Source organism: Lissotriton vulgaris, chromosome 12 (assembly GCF_964263255.1).
Source record: "Lissotriton vulgaris chromosome 12, aLisVul1.2, whole genome shotgun sequence".
In the NCBI taxonomy this organism is placed as follows: domain Eukaryota; kingdom Metazoa; phylum Chordata; class Amphibia; order Caudata; family Salamandridae; genus Lissotriton; species Lissotriton vulgaris.
The window spans coordinates 140,525,432-140,540,821 of NC_141700.1; the positions used below are offsets into that span (position 1 = coordinate 140,525,432).

A 15,390-nucleotide genomic window follows, 5' to 3' on the forward strand; every position below is an offset into this window, starting at 1 on the left:
TGCTTTTTTAGCGACTTTTGATGGGAATTTCTGCACTTTTTAAATGTTATTTCCCAACTATAACATCCAGGTACCTAATATATATATATATATATATATATATATATATATATATATATATATATATATGGAACAAAGTGTACAAATTAAATCCAATGATAAGCCATTTAAGAGTTTTTTCACATTGCTCGCAGCAGGGTGAAAAAAAACCTCCTTTTCTCTTTGAATACCACATGTGCACGGTTGTTCACCATTGATGGACATCACACAGGGAATTATTTTCAATTAGAAGAAATACATAATTTAGAATCATGTCCTGTCATGACTGCTGATGTTGAACATAAAGAATATTATTGGTGCTCATACATGGGTTCAATTTCAAATTATTTAGATAGTTTATACTGGTAACCTTTATAAGTCTTACAGAATAGAAAATGTGACACATGTTTCGCCCCAGTAGCATTTTTCAAGGCATTCATGTAAGTACTCGGAGGTTCTTGATGGCAGTAATGTATTTCCTTCCCCTGTGGTTCACTACTTGTTATCTCGTGCAGAGGGTTTCTCTCCAGATTTGTGACTGATGCTTCACACGTGGTGGGTGCGACCTGAGCAGCTGTACAATGAGCAGAATGGACACAAGACCAGCTGAGAAGGGGTTCAGATATTGCATCTTCATTTTCAATGGTAAACTTTACATTCACCAATACCAGGACAGCAGATGGACAAGTAGCATGGATGAGGATTGAAACCTAACAGGGTTCTGTTCATTCATACTAAAACTTACAGATGTCTGTTTTTATATATTTTTTCAAATCATTGTTAATGTTTTATTTTTTTCATATCTGATAGATGAAGAGGTATGATGGAAAATTATGTTTCAATATGTTTATGGGTATTTATAAAACGTTAAATGCTGTGCATCTGTCCGCTTCAGTGCGCTGAAAGGAACTGTATACAATAGGATTTGGGGTAAGAGATGGACCACAAGGGTTTAGAACATTTTAAATCCTAGCTACAGAGATACTGAGTCGAATTACATATATCTCATTAACATTTCCAAATTACAAAAAAATGCACTTGTGCAAATTTGCATTACCTTTTGCTGCTTGACGATAACCAAGGCAAAAAAGTGAAATTTCTCACTAGTCGTTGCTTACAAGTGTTGTTGACAATGTCAATGTAAAATTGCATCAGCACCAACACAATCTTGTAATTTGGAAATATTGGTGCTTAATTTCACATCAGTGGAAATCTGTGCAGTTGATCCCTTTAATGAAAGCCATGTATAGCTTTTGACCTATGGAATGGATGTGCATGGCCGTTTTGCGGGAAGGATATTGAGGGCACAATATTAAGATTATATGTTCTGATTTCTTTTCACAGTGTTGGGGGTCCATCTGTGCCTGTATCAGACGGAGCGGTACCAGTTCATTACCGTCAATGATACCGCCAAGATCTCCTGCTTTTTAACTGCAGATAACTGGGACGGAGGACACAGAGTCCTCTGGTTCTGGAGGGGAGCAGAGGAGACTGTCACATTTATTGAGACCTGTTGGGACAACAAGATCGAAGGAAGATATCACTGTAGACCTGAACCCCGCCGCGCAACCCTGGAAATCAACAGAACGCAGCGGAATGAGAGCGGCGCCTACTACTGCGCTTATCCAGTACTGAACAAGCTGGATTTTGCCAGCGGAGTCATACTCATAGTGGGAGGTAAGGTACCTTGTGATTTTCAATGGTAACACTTTTCCTGTTCTCTGATAAATCAAAGTGAGTGGATTGGCATCATTCATTGACCTTATAATTGCTATAGTTTTAATGGGGAAAAATGAAACACCATGAGAAAAATATGTAATTGTCTCACACTCTCAGTTATGATGAAACATACGCCACGATGTACATCGCCGCTCTTTCCAGTCTCTTTGAAAACACATTAAGACCTGAACATAAATATATATATATATATATATATACACACACACGCACACACACACACACACACACACACACACCACACACACGCACACACGCACACACACTCTTTATTTTAATAAAACGGGATCTTTTTTAAAGTGCATAGCAGACCCGGGGTTTCAGAGCCCATTTAAATGAGGTGTGTATTTAACATTAGAAAAGGCATTAGAATATATGCACACTTTTCACATTTGATCGTCCATGGATACAAAGTTAAAAGAAGAGACAAGTTATAAGGCATCTTACAAGCCAGGCTTCCTGCTTGCCTTCCGCGGTGGAACGTCCAAGCTCCCAGCGTGCATTGGGTGGGTTCAGTCAGGGGCTCTGGAACTAGGGGGGAGGGGGGGCTGCACGTGCTGCCGATCCTCAGGCAAGCTCAAGGATCAGATGGTCAAAGAGCACTAAAAGAGTATCCATTGAAGTGTTTCTTCCAGCAGCATCCATCAGCAGTGCTGTGACACACAGACTGACAAAAATGAGAGGTGGTGTGGCACACCCTTAGTTGATTACATTTTGAACGCGATCACCGTCCGACCGAGAGCACTGGCTTTTCTTCACCGAGAGCCACAACACATTATAACGCTGCCGACGAGCGCTTGGGATCCTCATTCCCCTGATGAAGGGATATAAATCCCGAAATGCATAGGGACAGTGGTTTCCCTGAAATATATTTGCTGAACTAAACTGAACCACCGTAATGTTGATACCTAAGTCTATATGTTGATTAATATACGACTTCCATGGATTAAAAGATTTACCTTGATGAACTCTCTACATTGATTGAACTTGATTACTGCTGATTAATTTTGAGGTAGTCACCTCATTTGGAGCACCACAGGATTTAGGGTGGGAAGCCCCCACTCTCCCCTGCTACACACAGACTGACAACATTAAACAACTTCAGCAGACAACCTGCTGCTAATTATTTTAATGCAGCGGTATATAAACTTGTACCGCCTGTCAATGTTCAACTTCAAAAAGGTGACAAAGCCTTTGGCACTGTGCTGTGTAAAAAGTCAAGATTATCTAACACTCGTGTGTCAATAACAACTTTAGTTTGCTTAACAAAGTAAAGTTTAAAGTATTTCAAAATAGCCCAGGAGCATCCAAACTACACTGTCGTTTGTACTTGCTGCATTTTGTTTTACTTTAGCTAAAGGTGCTGTTTCAGAGAGGGTGCAGAGTGTGGATGTCTTTAGGTTAAGAGCAGCCCTCTCACTGTTTTGCTGCTGTGGACCCACCGCCTCCCCGCCCTCTGCTTCTTGGGTATTATGAGGGCTCTGTGGTGTGATCTCACTGGCTGTTTCTGGTCCAGCTATGATGGTTGTGATTTTATCACTGTTGTTGCCTCACACTAGTAGATGAGAGGGGGTCCAGGCAGGTCCCCCAGGAGGGTGGGGGACGGAAAACGAAGGGGGAGAGGGGTCAGTGTTTTTCATGGGCATAATCACTGACTCAGTTATCACAATTGGCACATCCCTGCTTTGAAGTGATTTTCTCATGAATATTTAACGCTGAACCATGGCTCTCTACTGAAGCATGGTGCAGGCGGGACTGGCCAACTGTACAGAGGCAACAAGTATTTTTGTCACTTGGTATGCTGTGCATAATTTACAGCTGACAGTCAGCAGGTATTTTAATGAAGCACGTTAACAATTGATATGAGTATATTCATTTATGTTGCCCCCAAGGGTAGGTAAAGTGAAGGAAGCAGGGTAGAACCCTGCCACAGTAGATTAGATGTTTTGCACATGTTTATGGGCCTTTCTAGACCTTCACATAACACAGTAAGCGAATTCTGAAATGAGCATTATAACACAGTTTAGCTAATGATAAAGTTTCGCTCAAAGTGTCACACATGCATCAATAAGTGTCACACATGCATCAGTAAATGACGGGAAAAAACTATCACAACGCAACTTTCACAACGCACTACCATTACAACAAAACTTTTACAACGCTCTGAGCAGGCCAGGCATAAAGACCACATACATCCTTTGGTGCAATTTGGGACACCGGATCCCACGAACGAGCAAGCACTTTTCACTAATTACTACACAATTCCCCCCACATGCCTAATTTAGAGCCCTATTTAAACCTTGCTCGCCCCTCGCTCAGTCACCACCAGGGAGGACAGAAGGACACGGTTAGGTGCTACCAATGAAGACGCACCTTGATGCAGTAAGGGAATGCATGCAGTGTGTGGTGAATGTGTGTGTGTATGGGAACAGGGGCGGCCTTAGGCATGTGCAAGTTGTGCACCTGCACAGGGCCACCAAACTCCAGGGGCCACCACGCCAATATATATCCTTAATATAATAATCCTCTGAGGATGGATACATATTTGCGTGGTGGGCCCTGGCATCGATTTGGCGGCCTCCGGCTCTGTTCCACTTACAAACACCCTGACCCCCCCCCCTCTCCTCTTCACTGGCCTCCGCACTCCACCCCACACAGACCCCCTCTTCCGGGGACCCCTACCTACGCTCCCTGCCCAGGGCCACCATGAGCCTAGAGCCGCCCCTGATGGAAAAGAGCATACATTTGCTCCATGCCTTAAGTACTTGCATTTAATATGTATATCTTCACCATGGCTACTACTGTTTTGATTTTCTAGAATCTGACTACAGGGTCTTCCCTCTATCCTCTCCCATGGAGCACGTAGGTTGTGTTTTTAGGGTAAGGTGTGAAAGATATTGTTTCACATATTATGCTTTTTTCATTTTAGTGCGTGCACAGATGAGTGTCACGTTTTACACGCATATAGCCACCCACGTTAATATATGTGTATGTGGTCCTGAATGATTCTATTTAAGTGACCGAGCCTACTACTTATGGTATTCTTGTATACATTTTTGTCTTACAGGTTTACTGAGAGCACTCTGTAGTGGAGGGTGACAAAGGTCACCCCACCTAGTGGTACCTTCTTACCACGAAGTTGATAAGAACGGAGCCTGCTTGCTATAGGTCCTGATGAGTGCCATGGACCCTTCTGGGCCACTGGGCAGAAACATGTTGATTCTCTTCTCTACTGTGAGGGGATAATAAACTCCCCACTTCACCTTTTTAAATACCACACATCCGCCTAACCTACTAAAATTTAATTTGACAACTGTAATGGTTTTTAAAATGTACTCACTTTCCATGGGCCCCCACTTAGTTTAGAAGTGCATCCCTGTTGTCAGGTGAATGCCCATCCTCTACCAAATGGAGATTCTAGAGGGCGAGGACTTCCGATGATGAAGCATGACACCTGGTGGTGTGTGAGGTCAGTCCTTCACTTTTTGTGAGATGTCTACACTCACAATTTAACCCTTGAGCACCTTTGGTCACTTTACTGGGAGTGGCCCCATTTGTGTTGAATAGTTTTCAGAAATACCTGGGTTAAGTAGGTTTCCTTGGGACCGCCTCAGTCCAGACGTAAATACCATAGCTACCCATAGCACCAAAATCGGGCAATTTGCAAAGCAAGAATTTTGATTTCTCCATTTTGTGTTTTGGGGTCTTGCCTGTCATGGGTGATAGGCCCAGGCACACTGGAGGCCTCATTTGGATTCGAATACAGAATAGTATATTTGTTATTACTGAAGGCATTTGTCTCAATTTTTGGCTTTAAATTTCAGCTAGTATGCAAGAAAGTAACACATTTTGCTAAGTGCCCGCTGAATTGCATAATAGCATTGGTAACCTCAAATTCAGAGTTGTTCAAATAATCACTAACAGTAGCATCTGATGCAAGTAATGGTATATTACTCTTGTAAATTCTCAATTGGGGCAACATTTGACAGATAAAAATTATGTCACCTATTACATTTTTTCATTTTTTTTACATTAACTTTTGATTTAATTGATTAGTTTCTTTTACGAGACCCATGAGCAACTTGCACAAAAGACCCCTTTGCTGAATTTTGAATTTTGTATACTTTTCAGAATTGATCACTGATCAAATAAACTTTGTAACAAGTACTGATGATCAGAAACTGGAGCACCATCACACACTGCACTCACATGATCCAATGTTGATCACACTACCAGTGGCATAGCTAGCCCTTGTGCCACCCATGGCAGTCCCTGCATTTGCCACCCGCGGCGGCACCATGTAGGAATGGGAGGGGGGTTGGGGGTGCTGGCGATTCCTGTGTTTATACGCAATGGCACAAAACTCATACCACCCAGGGCAGACCACCACCACATGCTACCCCACTGCAAACTACAACTAACACCCTACCAAACGTGCACACAAAGGTGTCTGGGAATGGACGGGAATCAGTGTGTTACATGACCTCATATGAGTGTTATGAAGCGCTGCATAATGGGCACATATGGAGTAGCCACTTTGTCAATAACCCAGAAAACATGCTGGAGCTCACAAGGGTTAGGAAAGTGCTAAACAAAAAATAATCTCCTAAAGCTAGATTTAGAAAACACAGGCAGATGAGAATTTACCCTGAACACATCTTATTTTATTTGATAAAATTGCCTATGCATTTGCGAATAACTTTGGCACTGTTAGACAAATCTGCACAAATCTTTTTATAAAAAGTTCATCCATCTTGTCTCCTGCATGCAGGTGTTTGCAATGATCTGTCATACGGGGGCCAAACACAAGGGCAAGGCCTCAAAAGCGTGATTCCCCAGGGTAATTCCAATAGGAAATGTTGCTCCCCAATAAATGAAAAAACGGCTGAACAGAATGACACCAAATTACGCAGAAAGTTAGAACTTTTCTCAGAAAGCAGACTTTTAGTGATTTGGTGTATGGTCGTTCTGCTGTTTTCAAGAAATTAATGTTTAAAAAGGGGCTCAAATTGGGACCAAGTGTGATGGTGATAATAACAAGCATTGGCATAGCCAATAGGTCTCACCTTTGGGAATCTTATAAGTATTTCGCCATGCAACATTTAATGATGTTGCACCAAGGATATTGTGCTGCAGAACTAAAAACTTATAAGGTCCCAAAGGCGAGACCTATTGTCTATGCCAATGCTTGTTTGGCCATACTTTGTTTTACCTCTATGTGCATTTTTCTGCAGCTTGTATATACCAGGGAACTCAACCGGAAGCCATTGCAGAGCTTTACATAAAAACAGATACTACACAATGTCGGATTCCATTTTTCAGGCATGGAGAGATTAAGTGGTTTTCTCAGAATCGCAGTATGTTGAGCCAACGCTGAAACTCCAACCTGGTTACCCAGCTCCAAAGTCTGAAGCTCTGGCCAGTAAGCCACAATCTGGGTAGAGCGAGGGGGGCAGGCAGAAGACCCATTAAAGTTCAGCTCGTCATAGGCTCGAGGTTCCAACATGAGCCAGAGTTGGGCGGGAGCCAGGCTTGAACTTTCAGTGGATCGCCCACCTTTAATCTGCCACATGTGAATAAAGTGCCAGTAATGCAGGCCCACGTAGGTGTGCGAATAACCATCTTAATTCGGTGCACGTTGTGTTCCATTCTTTTGCATCGTGCTCAAGATAAACAAAGGAAATTGCCACCTTTGGAGATGCAGAAAACGCAAACCAAATGTTATTTTAGAAACATAGTAGGAGGTTACATAGATAGGTCAATATGGAACAACAGCTCACTGTATGCAGCAGCATCACAGGCTCTGGTCAATCTGCAGCTCTGTGCTCAAAATTAAACTGCAAATCCATCTGTAAGTGGATTTATCTATCTCATGCATACGCTTCATGTCTGTATTTTTTCCAAGTTATATATTCAATTGCGGATGCTATGTGCATGTGCAACGCTCACTCTCCCCAGCATATAGGTAATTTCGAGGCATTTCTAAAAGCTGGGCAAGTTCCAACTCTCGTGAAGCAAAACCCTTTTGCAGAGGTGTTCCAAAGCTGCCATGTTTCCCAGTTCCATGAATAACTTGAGAGCCTAGTGTTGGTGTTTCCTTCGCATTCCAGGGATGGCGGTCCTGGATTAAGTGAGACTAAAAGGTGCATAATTCTAAGAAAAACGGCACTCTTGCTATGTATTCTGTACTAGAAAGTAGCAGAACCCTCCTAATTTCAGACGAAGTGAATCAGAACTACAATACCCAGAATGCATTATGTTGTGGCCATCTGCCACCGAAGACCCGTTCACAACATTTTACTAATATTGCTTACATACAGAACATGTGCAGGTGTGATGCACGTGCCACCGTTCTCACTGCACTACCTCATTAAGCAATGCTCGGTGTGCAGTAGCTTTGCTCACTAAGGACGCCATACGCAGCACAACAGCATATACAAATCTGCATATAGTGCACACAGAGGAGCGCGGCTTTTCTGACACGTACACTCTGGCCAGAACGTGTGTGCCCAACCGGTGATGCAAGAAACCAATCCTTGCACCACACACGTGGTACACCTTGGCTTTAACAATACCTGGAAGTTCACAAGTAAACCTATACCACCTACGTCGGAGAGCTCCTGATTATTTTCTTTGCAATATAAGAGTCCTAGTCATGATCAAAACAGGACTGCGAATACCAGAATGCAAAGCAAAAACACATAGCTGGTAACCTCTCCAACTGAGTACGCTACGGGGTCTGAGGTACGTCGATTTAAAATATAACGGACTTGCTGACCCACGTTTTTGATAATGCTGCTCTGCCTATAGGAAGGAAGCTGAACTTTAAACTACAGTGCACTTTCAATGTCCACGTGCTTTGCGAAACCAAGTACCTGCCTTCACATTCAAGGCCCCAATGAAAGTCACGCTTTAAAACACGCAGCTCGGTTTACTCTTCAGGGGCCCCTTCACTCTGCTTAATCCTCAAATCGGCTGTGGAGTCCTTAACTTTAAGAAATGCTGGTGCTTAATTTGCGAAGGAACTTGCAGGTGATGGAACCGGCAATTGTTTTTGGGAACCACTGCCATGAGCTTATTTTTCTTTATAATTAGGCAACAAGCAAAAGAGAACAAGGCGGCGGCCCTTCCCCTCCATGCTGTCTGCTCGGTCCCCAGACCCCCCCCCCCGCCAACGGAGGTGAGCTGACCCTCCCAAGATACCCCCTCCTGCTCTGCCTGCCGCTTTCGTGTGCTCGGTTATGGGTTTTTTCATGAATGAACACTGTGGCATACACATTGCAGCGATTCACAAAAAAGAACATGGCGGATCTGTCTGCAGTCGCTTGTTCCTCTCAGTATATTTATGCATATATAACAATTAATGCACACAGCTTCCCCTTTGGTGATTCTTTAAAATTATATAATTATATAACCCCTTCCCTTCGGTAGTTATATGAAATGTAAACAAATAAAAGGGATAAATCGATAACGAAACGAAACGAATCCTTTCATTTCAGAAGAGACTGTCTGTATAAACCTGAGCTATTAAGTGTCCCTGCGTCTCCTGTTTGGTACCGATTCTACACAGTTTAAGCACTCTAACATGGTCGAATAAAAATCTGTTTCCTCTGGAAAGCACGCAGCACCGCCTCTCCCCTACCTCCTCGACTGCCCAGGAATGACAGCACAAACGGGGCGGAAACAGGATACTGAATCCCACCCCTCCTGGACTCCCTGACCTGCCTCATGGTTGCCAAGGCAATATTTCTAAAAATATTGCCGTGCTACCGTAAGGCAGGTCATGGAGTCCTCGAGAGGCAGGATCCAGAGCAGACAAATCTGCTCAACAGGAGCTTTTTCCAATGGCAGGCCTCCGTTTCCAGAGGCCTGCCAATGGAAAAAAGGGGCGTGGCTTCACGCCGTACTGAATTCTTCTCCTCACAATATCTCTCTGCCTGCAGCAGGGCCATGCCCTGCATCTCAGGCTTCGACCTAAAAAGTACTTATATCCGGACTGTTGCTCCCACAGGAAATTCAAAAGACAGAACATGAGGTTTCTGCAGTTCAATTGTTCAAATTGTCAGACACACTATATAACCCTCTATGAGCATTTATGTGGTCAATGTATAGTCTATTCTAGTAAGAAAGGGGAGAAAGAAAGATTAGACATAGATTTTTAAAATGTTTTTGTATATCATCAAACTATAATAATGGGAGACACCCCAAAGATAGTTTTTTTTTAGAGTCATTTGTTTTTGCACGTATGCCACAGGTAGGGCCTTGTACGACTTGGATAATCAGGAATAAGCATGAGCGAATTTTGCGAATCTGGCGTTCGCGAATTTTGCGAATTTGCGAACTTGCAATCCGCAAAATCCGCGAATTCTCGCGAATTTGCGGATTTTTTTTGTGTTCGCAAGGATTTCTGCCAGTTCGCGAGGGTTTTGTACCAGTTCGCAATTGCGAACTTACATGTCGGCTCGCAACGGTCGCGATTATGTTGTTTCTACGTCTGGTTCATCATCACAGGTTCCCAGCACCCTCTGTTTCACCCCTGCCACCCTCTGTTTCACCCATGCCACCCTCTGGTACATCAATGCCACCCTCTGGTTCATCATCACTGTAGATTATGGGGGGATAAAGCAAGCACACCTGCCCTGCTTCAACTGACATGAATTAATTTGGGGTTGATTTATTAATGTGTCACTGTTTTAAAATTCCAGTCTGGCACCTGCTTCCTTATCTGTAATTTGCTTTCCGTTGCAGTGCAATTTTTTTTTCCAGGACCGTTGTGGCCTACTTGTAGCTATTCTATGAGCCTGCTGTGAGGGTCAGAGCAGGGTCATACAATTGTTGCAACTAGCAACTGAACTCTGGAGGGGCCCCAGTCAGGAAGCACTACAGGGAATGGTTACTAATGATGAGTTTGAACTTTTGAACCTGCTGAATGCTTTCACTTTTGCAAAACTCGTTTTTCTGCAGAACAGCATTACAGCAACTGTAATGCCCCAAACAAGCTTACTTGTGAAAGTTGATTTCTAATCCAAAAGTGATCCAAAGAAAGTCAAAAGGCCTCAAATCCAAAAAAGTGCAGGCAAATGTCAACCTGAGGAGTTATTCTGATAAAAGTCATAATTTTCAGAAGGTCTATGCTGCTTGCTAGTGGATTTCTTGTGCAGAATTGCAATTTTTGTAATTTCGCGAGTGCGAGATTGTTGCTGCCCGCCGCACCTACATGTTCGCAATTGCGAACTTACACCGCACGCCGCAAAATTGTATCACCAAGAAAAAAAAATCCGCTGCGTGCGAATTTGCGGATTTTCGGTAAATTCGCGAGCGTTTGCGGATTGCAAATTTACCGAAAATCCGCAAAATTCGCGAGCGGAACGGATTTTCCGCCCATGCTTAATCAGGAATGTGTATTTGTATTTGTGCATTGTTCAGGGATGTCATACAGGCTAAAGTCTAGTTTGCTAAGGTTTCTTCTGTTTCGTGTGTAGTATATTTGCCACTGGGTTGTGGTAAACACGTTGCACTTTTATTACGTGTTTTCTAATTTGCAGTGATTCCCTGCCAGCAAGGCATGTGTGTGCATCTGGTGGTTGTATTTGTGCTTCGGAGTAGTGATAGAAAGAAAAGGAGGGCTTTCAGTCGTATGCGCACTGTGTGGTAGAGAAGACGAGGCATCTCCGATTCTGGTACAGCAGGGGTACACTGCAAGGTGTTATGTAGTAGTCAACGTGCATCTGTGCTTCTAGTGTGTTTAGTTGTGATAGATAAGGTGGAAAGCAGACCAGTAACACATAAGCAGGGCAACTGGAATTACGCTGTAAAGCAGGGCCAGATTGTGTGTCAGGGTTGACAAAATTATGCAGCAAAAAAAGACAAACTATGCGGCGTAATGCTGCACATTTTGGGATAGTATTAATTCCTTGTTTTGTCATTTTTATGCAGAGCAACCCTCTTCATGCAAAGGTTTCACATCATTGGTTCCCGTTTAACACCGAAATATGGAAATAAGCAACAGAAAGGGGACCATGCAACCTTTTGAAAAATAGGGGTGTCCAATGCCCTACAAACCGTGTCGATGCGTTTTTAGTAACTTTTGATCTGTTTGAGCTAGAAACACATTTTTTATTAAAACATGCAGATTTTACAGCAGATGATGAATTATCTGGTAAATTCATAATTATGCAAAAAAACGCAGCGATCGCAAAATCACATTCCAGATGACCTACATATAAGTCATGTGGGTGCTGTGATGGTGGCATGATACAGATGGATAAGTGTTTTTTGTGGTTAGTGCTTTTGAGAATGAATACTTTGAAATATGTATTCCCTTGGACACTATGTTCAATGTTAGCAGTTGTTTTTTTTTTCTGGCAGGAAAAATGTTAACACACACAATCCATCCTACTAAGGGCGGGCAGTCTAATGCCCTTTCACCAAAGCACCCCGCTAAGTGGGCCATCGGAGGAAGGATTCAATCAATGGAGCTAACAGGAGATTAGTTGACAAAAAGATGACAGTCATCCCGACCAGCCGCGGTCCGCAGTAGGAGTTCCTGCCAGGCGGTGACGTGGGGAGGGAGGGGGGGGGGTAGTAATGTATGGATTACGGAGTTTAACAGGTAAGTAAACATATAAATAAATAAAATGAATTTTGTTGCGTGCACTGCATCACCAAATGCGATGCAGTGCTCGCAACGAAATTCATTTATTTATATGTTTACTTACCTGTTAAACTCCGTAATCCATACATTACTACCCCCACACTGCCCCTCCCCCTCCCCACGTCACCACCCTGCAGGAACTCCTACTGCCGACCGCGGCTGATCCCGACCCAAAATAGGGAGCATAGACCGTCTTTTTGAAGATCAGGGTAATCCATTGCGTGAGGGAGTTCTCTGTCCACCAAACTCAAACTCACCCTCTGAGGTTGTTGTAAAATTGAGAGGACTATACCTCTAAAGGTATCTCATTATCCATTACTTGTTTCATCAACTATATTCAGGGCCACTGGAATTATGCGTCAGGAGAGAGCCAAATTATGTGGCAGGATTTCATAGATTGAGCGGGGGGAAAGGCAAATTATGTGGTATAATGGAGCACATTTTTTAATGGTATTACTTCAATATTTTGTACTTTTTACACTTGTTCTAAAACTGTCTGGGCATTGGGTCCATCTTGTTAGTACCATTTTAATTCCTAAATATTGCAATAAGCAAAATTAAAGTGCTCAATCAACCTTTGCATAAGGCCTTCTACTGAGCAGGTATCATTTGCCACTGCGTTTGCTGTAACTTTTGAACAATTTCTTTGGGCTTAAAATCTGAAGTTTATGCAGCAGATGATGGATTATGTTGCAAATCTATAATTATTGAGGAATTGCCGCAGCCACACAATCACATAATTCCAGTGACCCTCACCATATTAATTGAAATTTTACATTTTGCCAGGTCTTTTGCATGAGATAATATGCAGTAATCAATGGTTTTCCTTTTCCCCTTTTCAGACAGTTACACAGAAAGGACATCGGTGGAGCTTGTGGCCGCCCCACCCAAGCAGAATGCGCTGCACAGTCCTGTCCCTCTGGCCTGTGTGGTCAGGGCTGTTTCCGGACCAGTCTGGGTGTTCTGGAACATTTCTGGGAGCTCAGTTGAAGGGCAGACAAGTTTGACCAGAGATGTAAAGGGGGACTTAACCTTTATAAGTCATATCTCCATCTCCCCGGACAACTGGACCAGAGGAGCGGTGTCCTGTAATGTCCAGTTCAATTCATCTCAGAGCGTGGTGACGAGAAGTGCAGACTACAGAGGTAGATTTTATTTCCTTATTCATGAAAAAGGCTATTGTGATTTCCAGAAATCGGTGTAGTGCTCCAGAGGAAAAAGTTGCTGATGACCCAGTTGACATTAATTTATTACCAGAGATGTTATCTTTTTCGGGATTATTACTTGGAGCCCTTTAAGGTCCAAGGTGGGCTGTGGCTTCTACCAGATTTTGTTGCTAAACTAGGAGACCTTCTCAATAACTTAGGGCTCATGCCCACAGGTCATCCATGCACTCACAACTTGATGCTCATTTTGTTTTTTACACCTTGTTTGTTACTTTCGAATGTCGTAATTGCCTGTTGTAATGCTGAATGTTTAGAGCAGACAAGTTTGACCAGAGACAGAAATGGGGCCTTCACATTTACAAGTCATATCTTTATGTTTCCGGTCCAGACAAGGCTTGGCAGTTCGGGCTGGACTGTTCCCATGAGGTACAGGGTCAGACTGATTTGCATATAGCCATGTCTGAACTGGGGTGGTGGATTGAGCTAAAGAATGATGATGGATTAAACCCAGATCAGTTGACTGGGGGTGAATGCTTACATTTTTCAACACTCCGTCCATCATCCCCTTTGGTTTTACCTCATATCTCTATGTTGCCAGGCACCTTGACCAGAGGAGAGGTGTCCTGAAAAGTACAATTCAATTCATCCCTCAGGGAGGTGAAGAGAAGTGTAGCCTAGAAAGGTATTGTAAAGATGATTTTTGACCATTTGGGTCCAGAATCCTTGTGGAGAAATGTTGCTTAGGAAACAATATCAATATTCATTAAATTAGAAGCATAGCCACTAAAATATAAAAACAGTGTATTTACTCCATGCTGTTTGTGTAGTAATTAAAATTTCTTAATGTAAACTTAACTATTGAGAAACAGAGTATAATATTATTCTTCAATAGGAAGTTCGGCCACTGTGCTAATGTAAAATTAGGACTTGAAACGAAACGATGAATCTTGACCTCGAAAACACTCTCATATAGTCCCCCAATGTATATGCCCCGTTTTGCTCTTATGTCGTTTGGTTCACCATGTAGTATCTTCTTCTTCCCTCACCTCTTATCCCATTGGTTCCTACATGCCACGCACCCTGTTTCCCTCTTAGTGTGCTCCTTAGAATAGCTGGATATGGGGGCAGTGGACGTGAGGTGTGTTGGGTTGTTCTCGTGGGTAAGTATTGCACTGTGTGGTTGCACCTCGCCTACTAGGATGTACAGGCATAGGTGTAGAATCCTGAAGGGTGGAATGTGGGACACTCGAGCCGGGACATGTCGGCGAGGTGGCGGTTGTACCGTGCCTTCCTCCCTTCTGCTGGTGTGAAGGGTCCTGGGTTTGGATTAAAGCCTACTTAAGTAGTCTCATCGTGTGGCAGATGGAGTGGGAGAGTGAGAGGAATTTTCGACTTTTCTTACAGATGCATACCCTACACTAACAATCTGGTGAAGTGTACCTACAATTATGTATTGAATGCATTTTTATAACGTTCTATTTTAACCAACCTGTGATATTATTTTGTGTTGCACCAATATTTAACGGAAATGGATTATTTTAAAAAAAACTGATATTTTTCATATGTATTTAACTTGTATTGTGACGGTTTTAATTAACTAATAACAATAAACAATAAACTGAAACTGAGTGAGGGGAACCACCAGCCAACCAACCTTGGAGGTATCATCAGTACTTTTTGTGACTAATAAAACTCAGTCCTGCCTTAAACTGCAGCTGGGGACATTTATCATTACACACCCCTTTGCTCCAACAATCTCTAAGTGATGAAGTTGAATGGTCCAGTGCATACTTG

At 42.9% G+C, this 15,390-nt stretch overlaps 1 protein-coding gene across 1 annotated transcript; it reads left to right on the forward strand.

The window, feature by feature from the left end:
• Nucleotides 1–585: 585 nt before the first annotated feature.
• On the forward strand, nucleotides 586–13,634 carry LOC147673686 (uncharacterized). Its single transcript, XM_086945522.1, has 3 exons — nucleotides 586–684; nucleotides 1,384–1,716; nucleotides 13,273–13,634. The coding sequence occupies exons 1-3, from the start codon at nucleotides 621–623 to the stop codon at nucleotides 13,632–13,634; spliced, it is 759 nt and encodes a 252-aa protein (XP_086801648.1). The 5' UTR covers nucleotides 586–620.
• Nucleotides 13,635–15,390: the final 1,756 nt, after the last annotated feature.

What these genes read in the sequence shown, in the direction of transcription:
- LOC147673686 (XM_086945522.1), top strand. Translation starts at nt 621, where the DNA reads ATGAGCAGAATGGACACAAGACCAGCTGAGAAGGGGTTCAGATATTGC. An exon ending in TTGCATCTTCATTTTCAATG is followed by an intron (nt 685 to 1,383) that starts GTAAACTTTACA and finishes TTCTTTTCACAG; the next exon opens with TGTTGGGGGTCCATCTGTGC. An exon ending in AGTCATACTCATAGTGGGAG is followed by an intron (nt 1,717 to 13,272) that starts GTAAGGTACCTT and finishes TCCCCTTTTCAG; the next exon opens with ACAGTTACACAGAAAGGACA.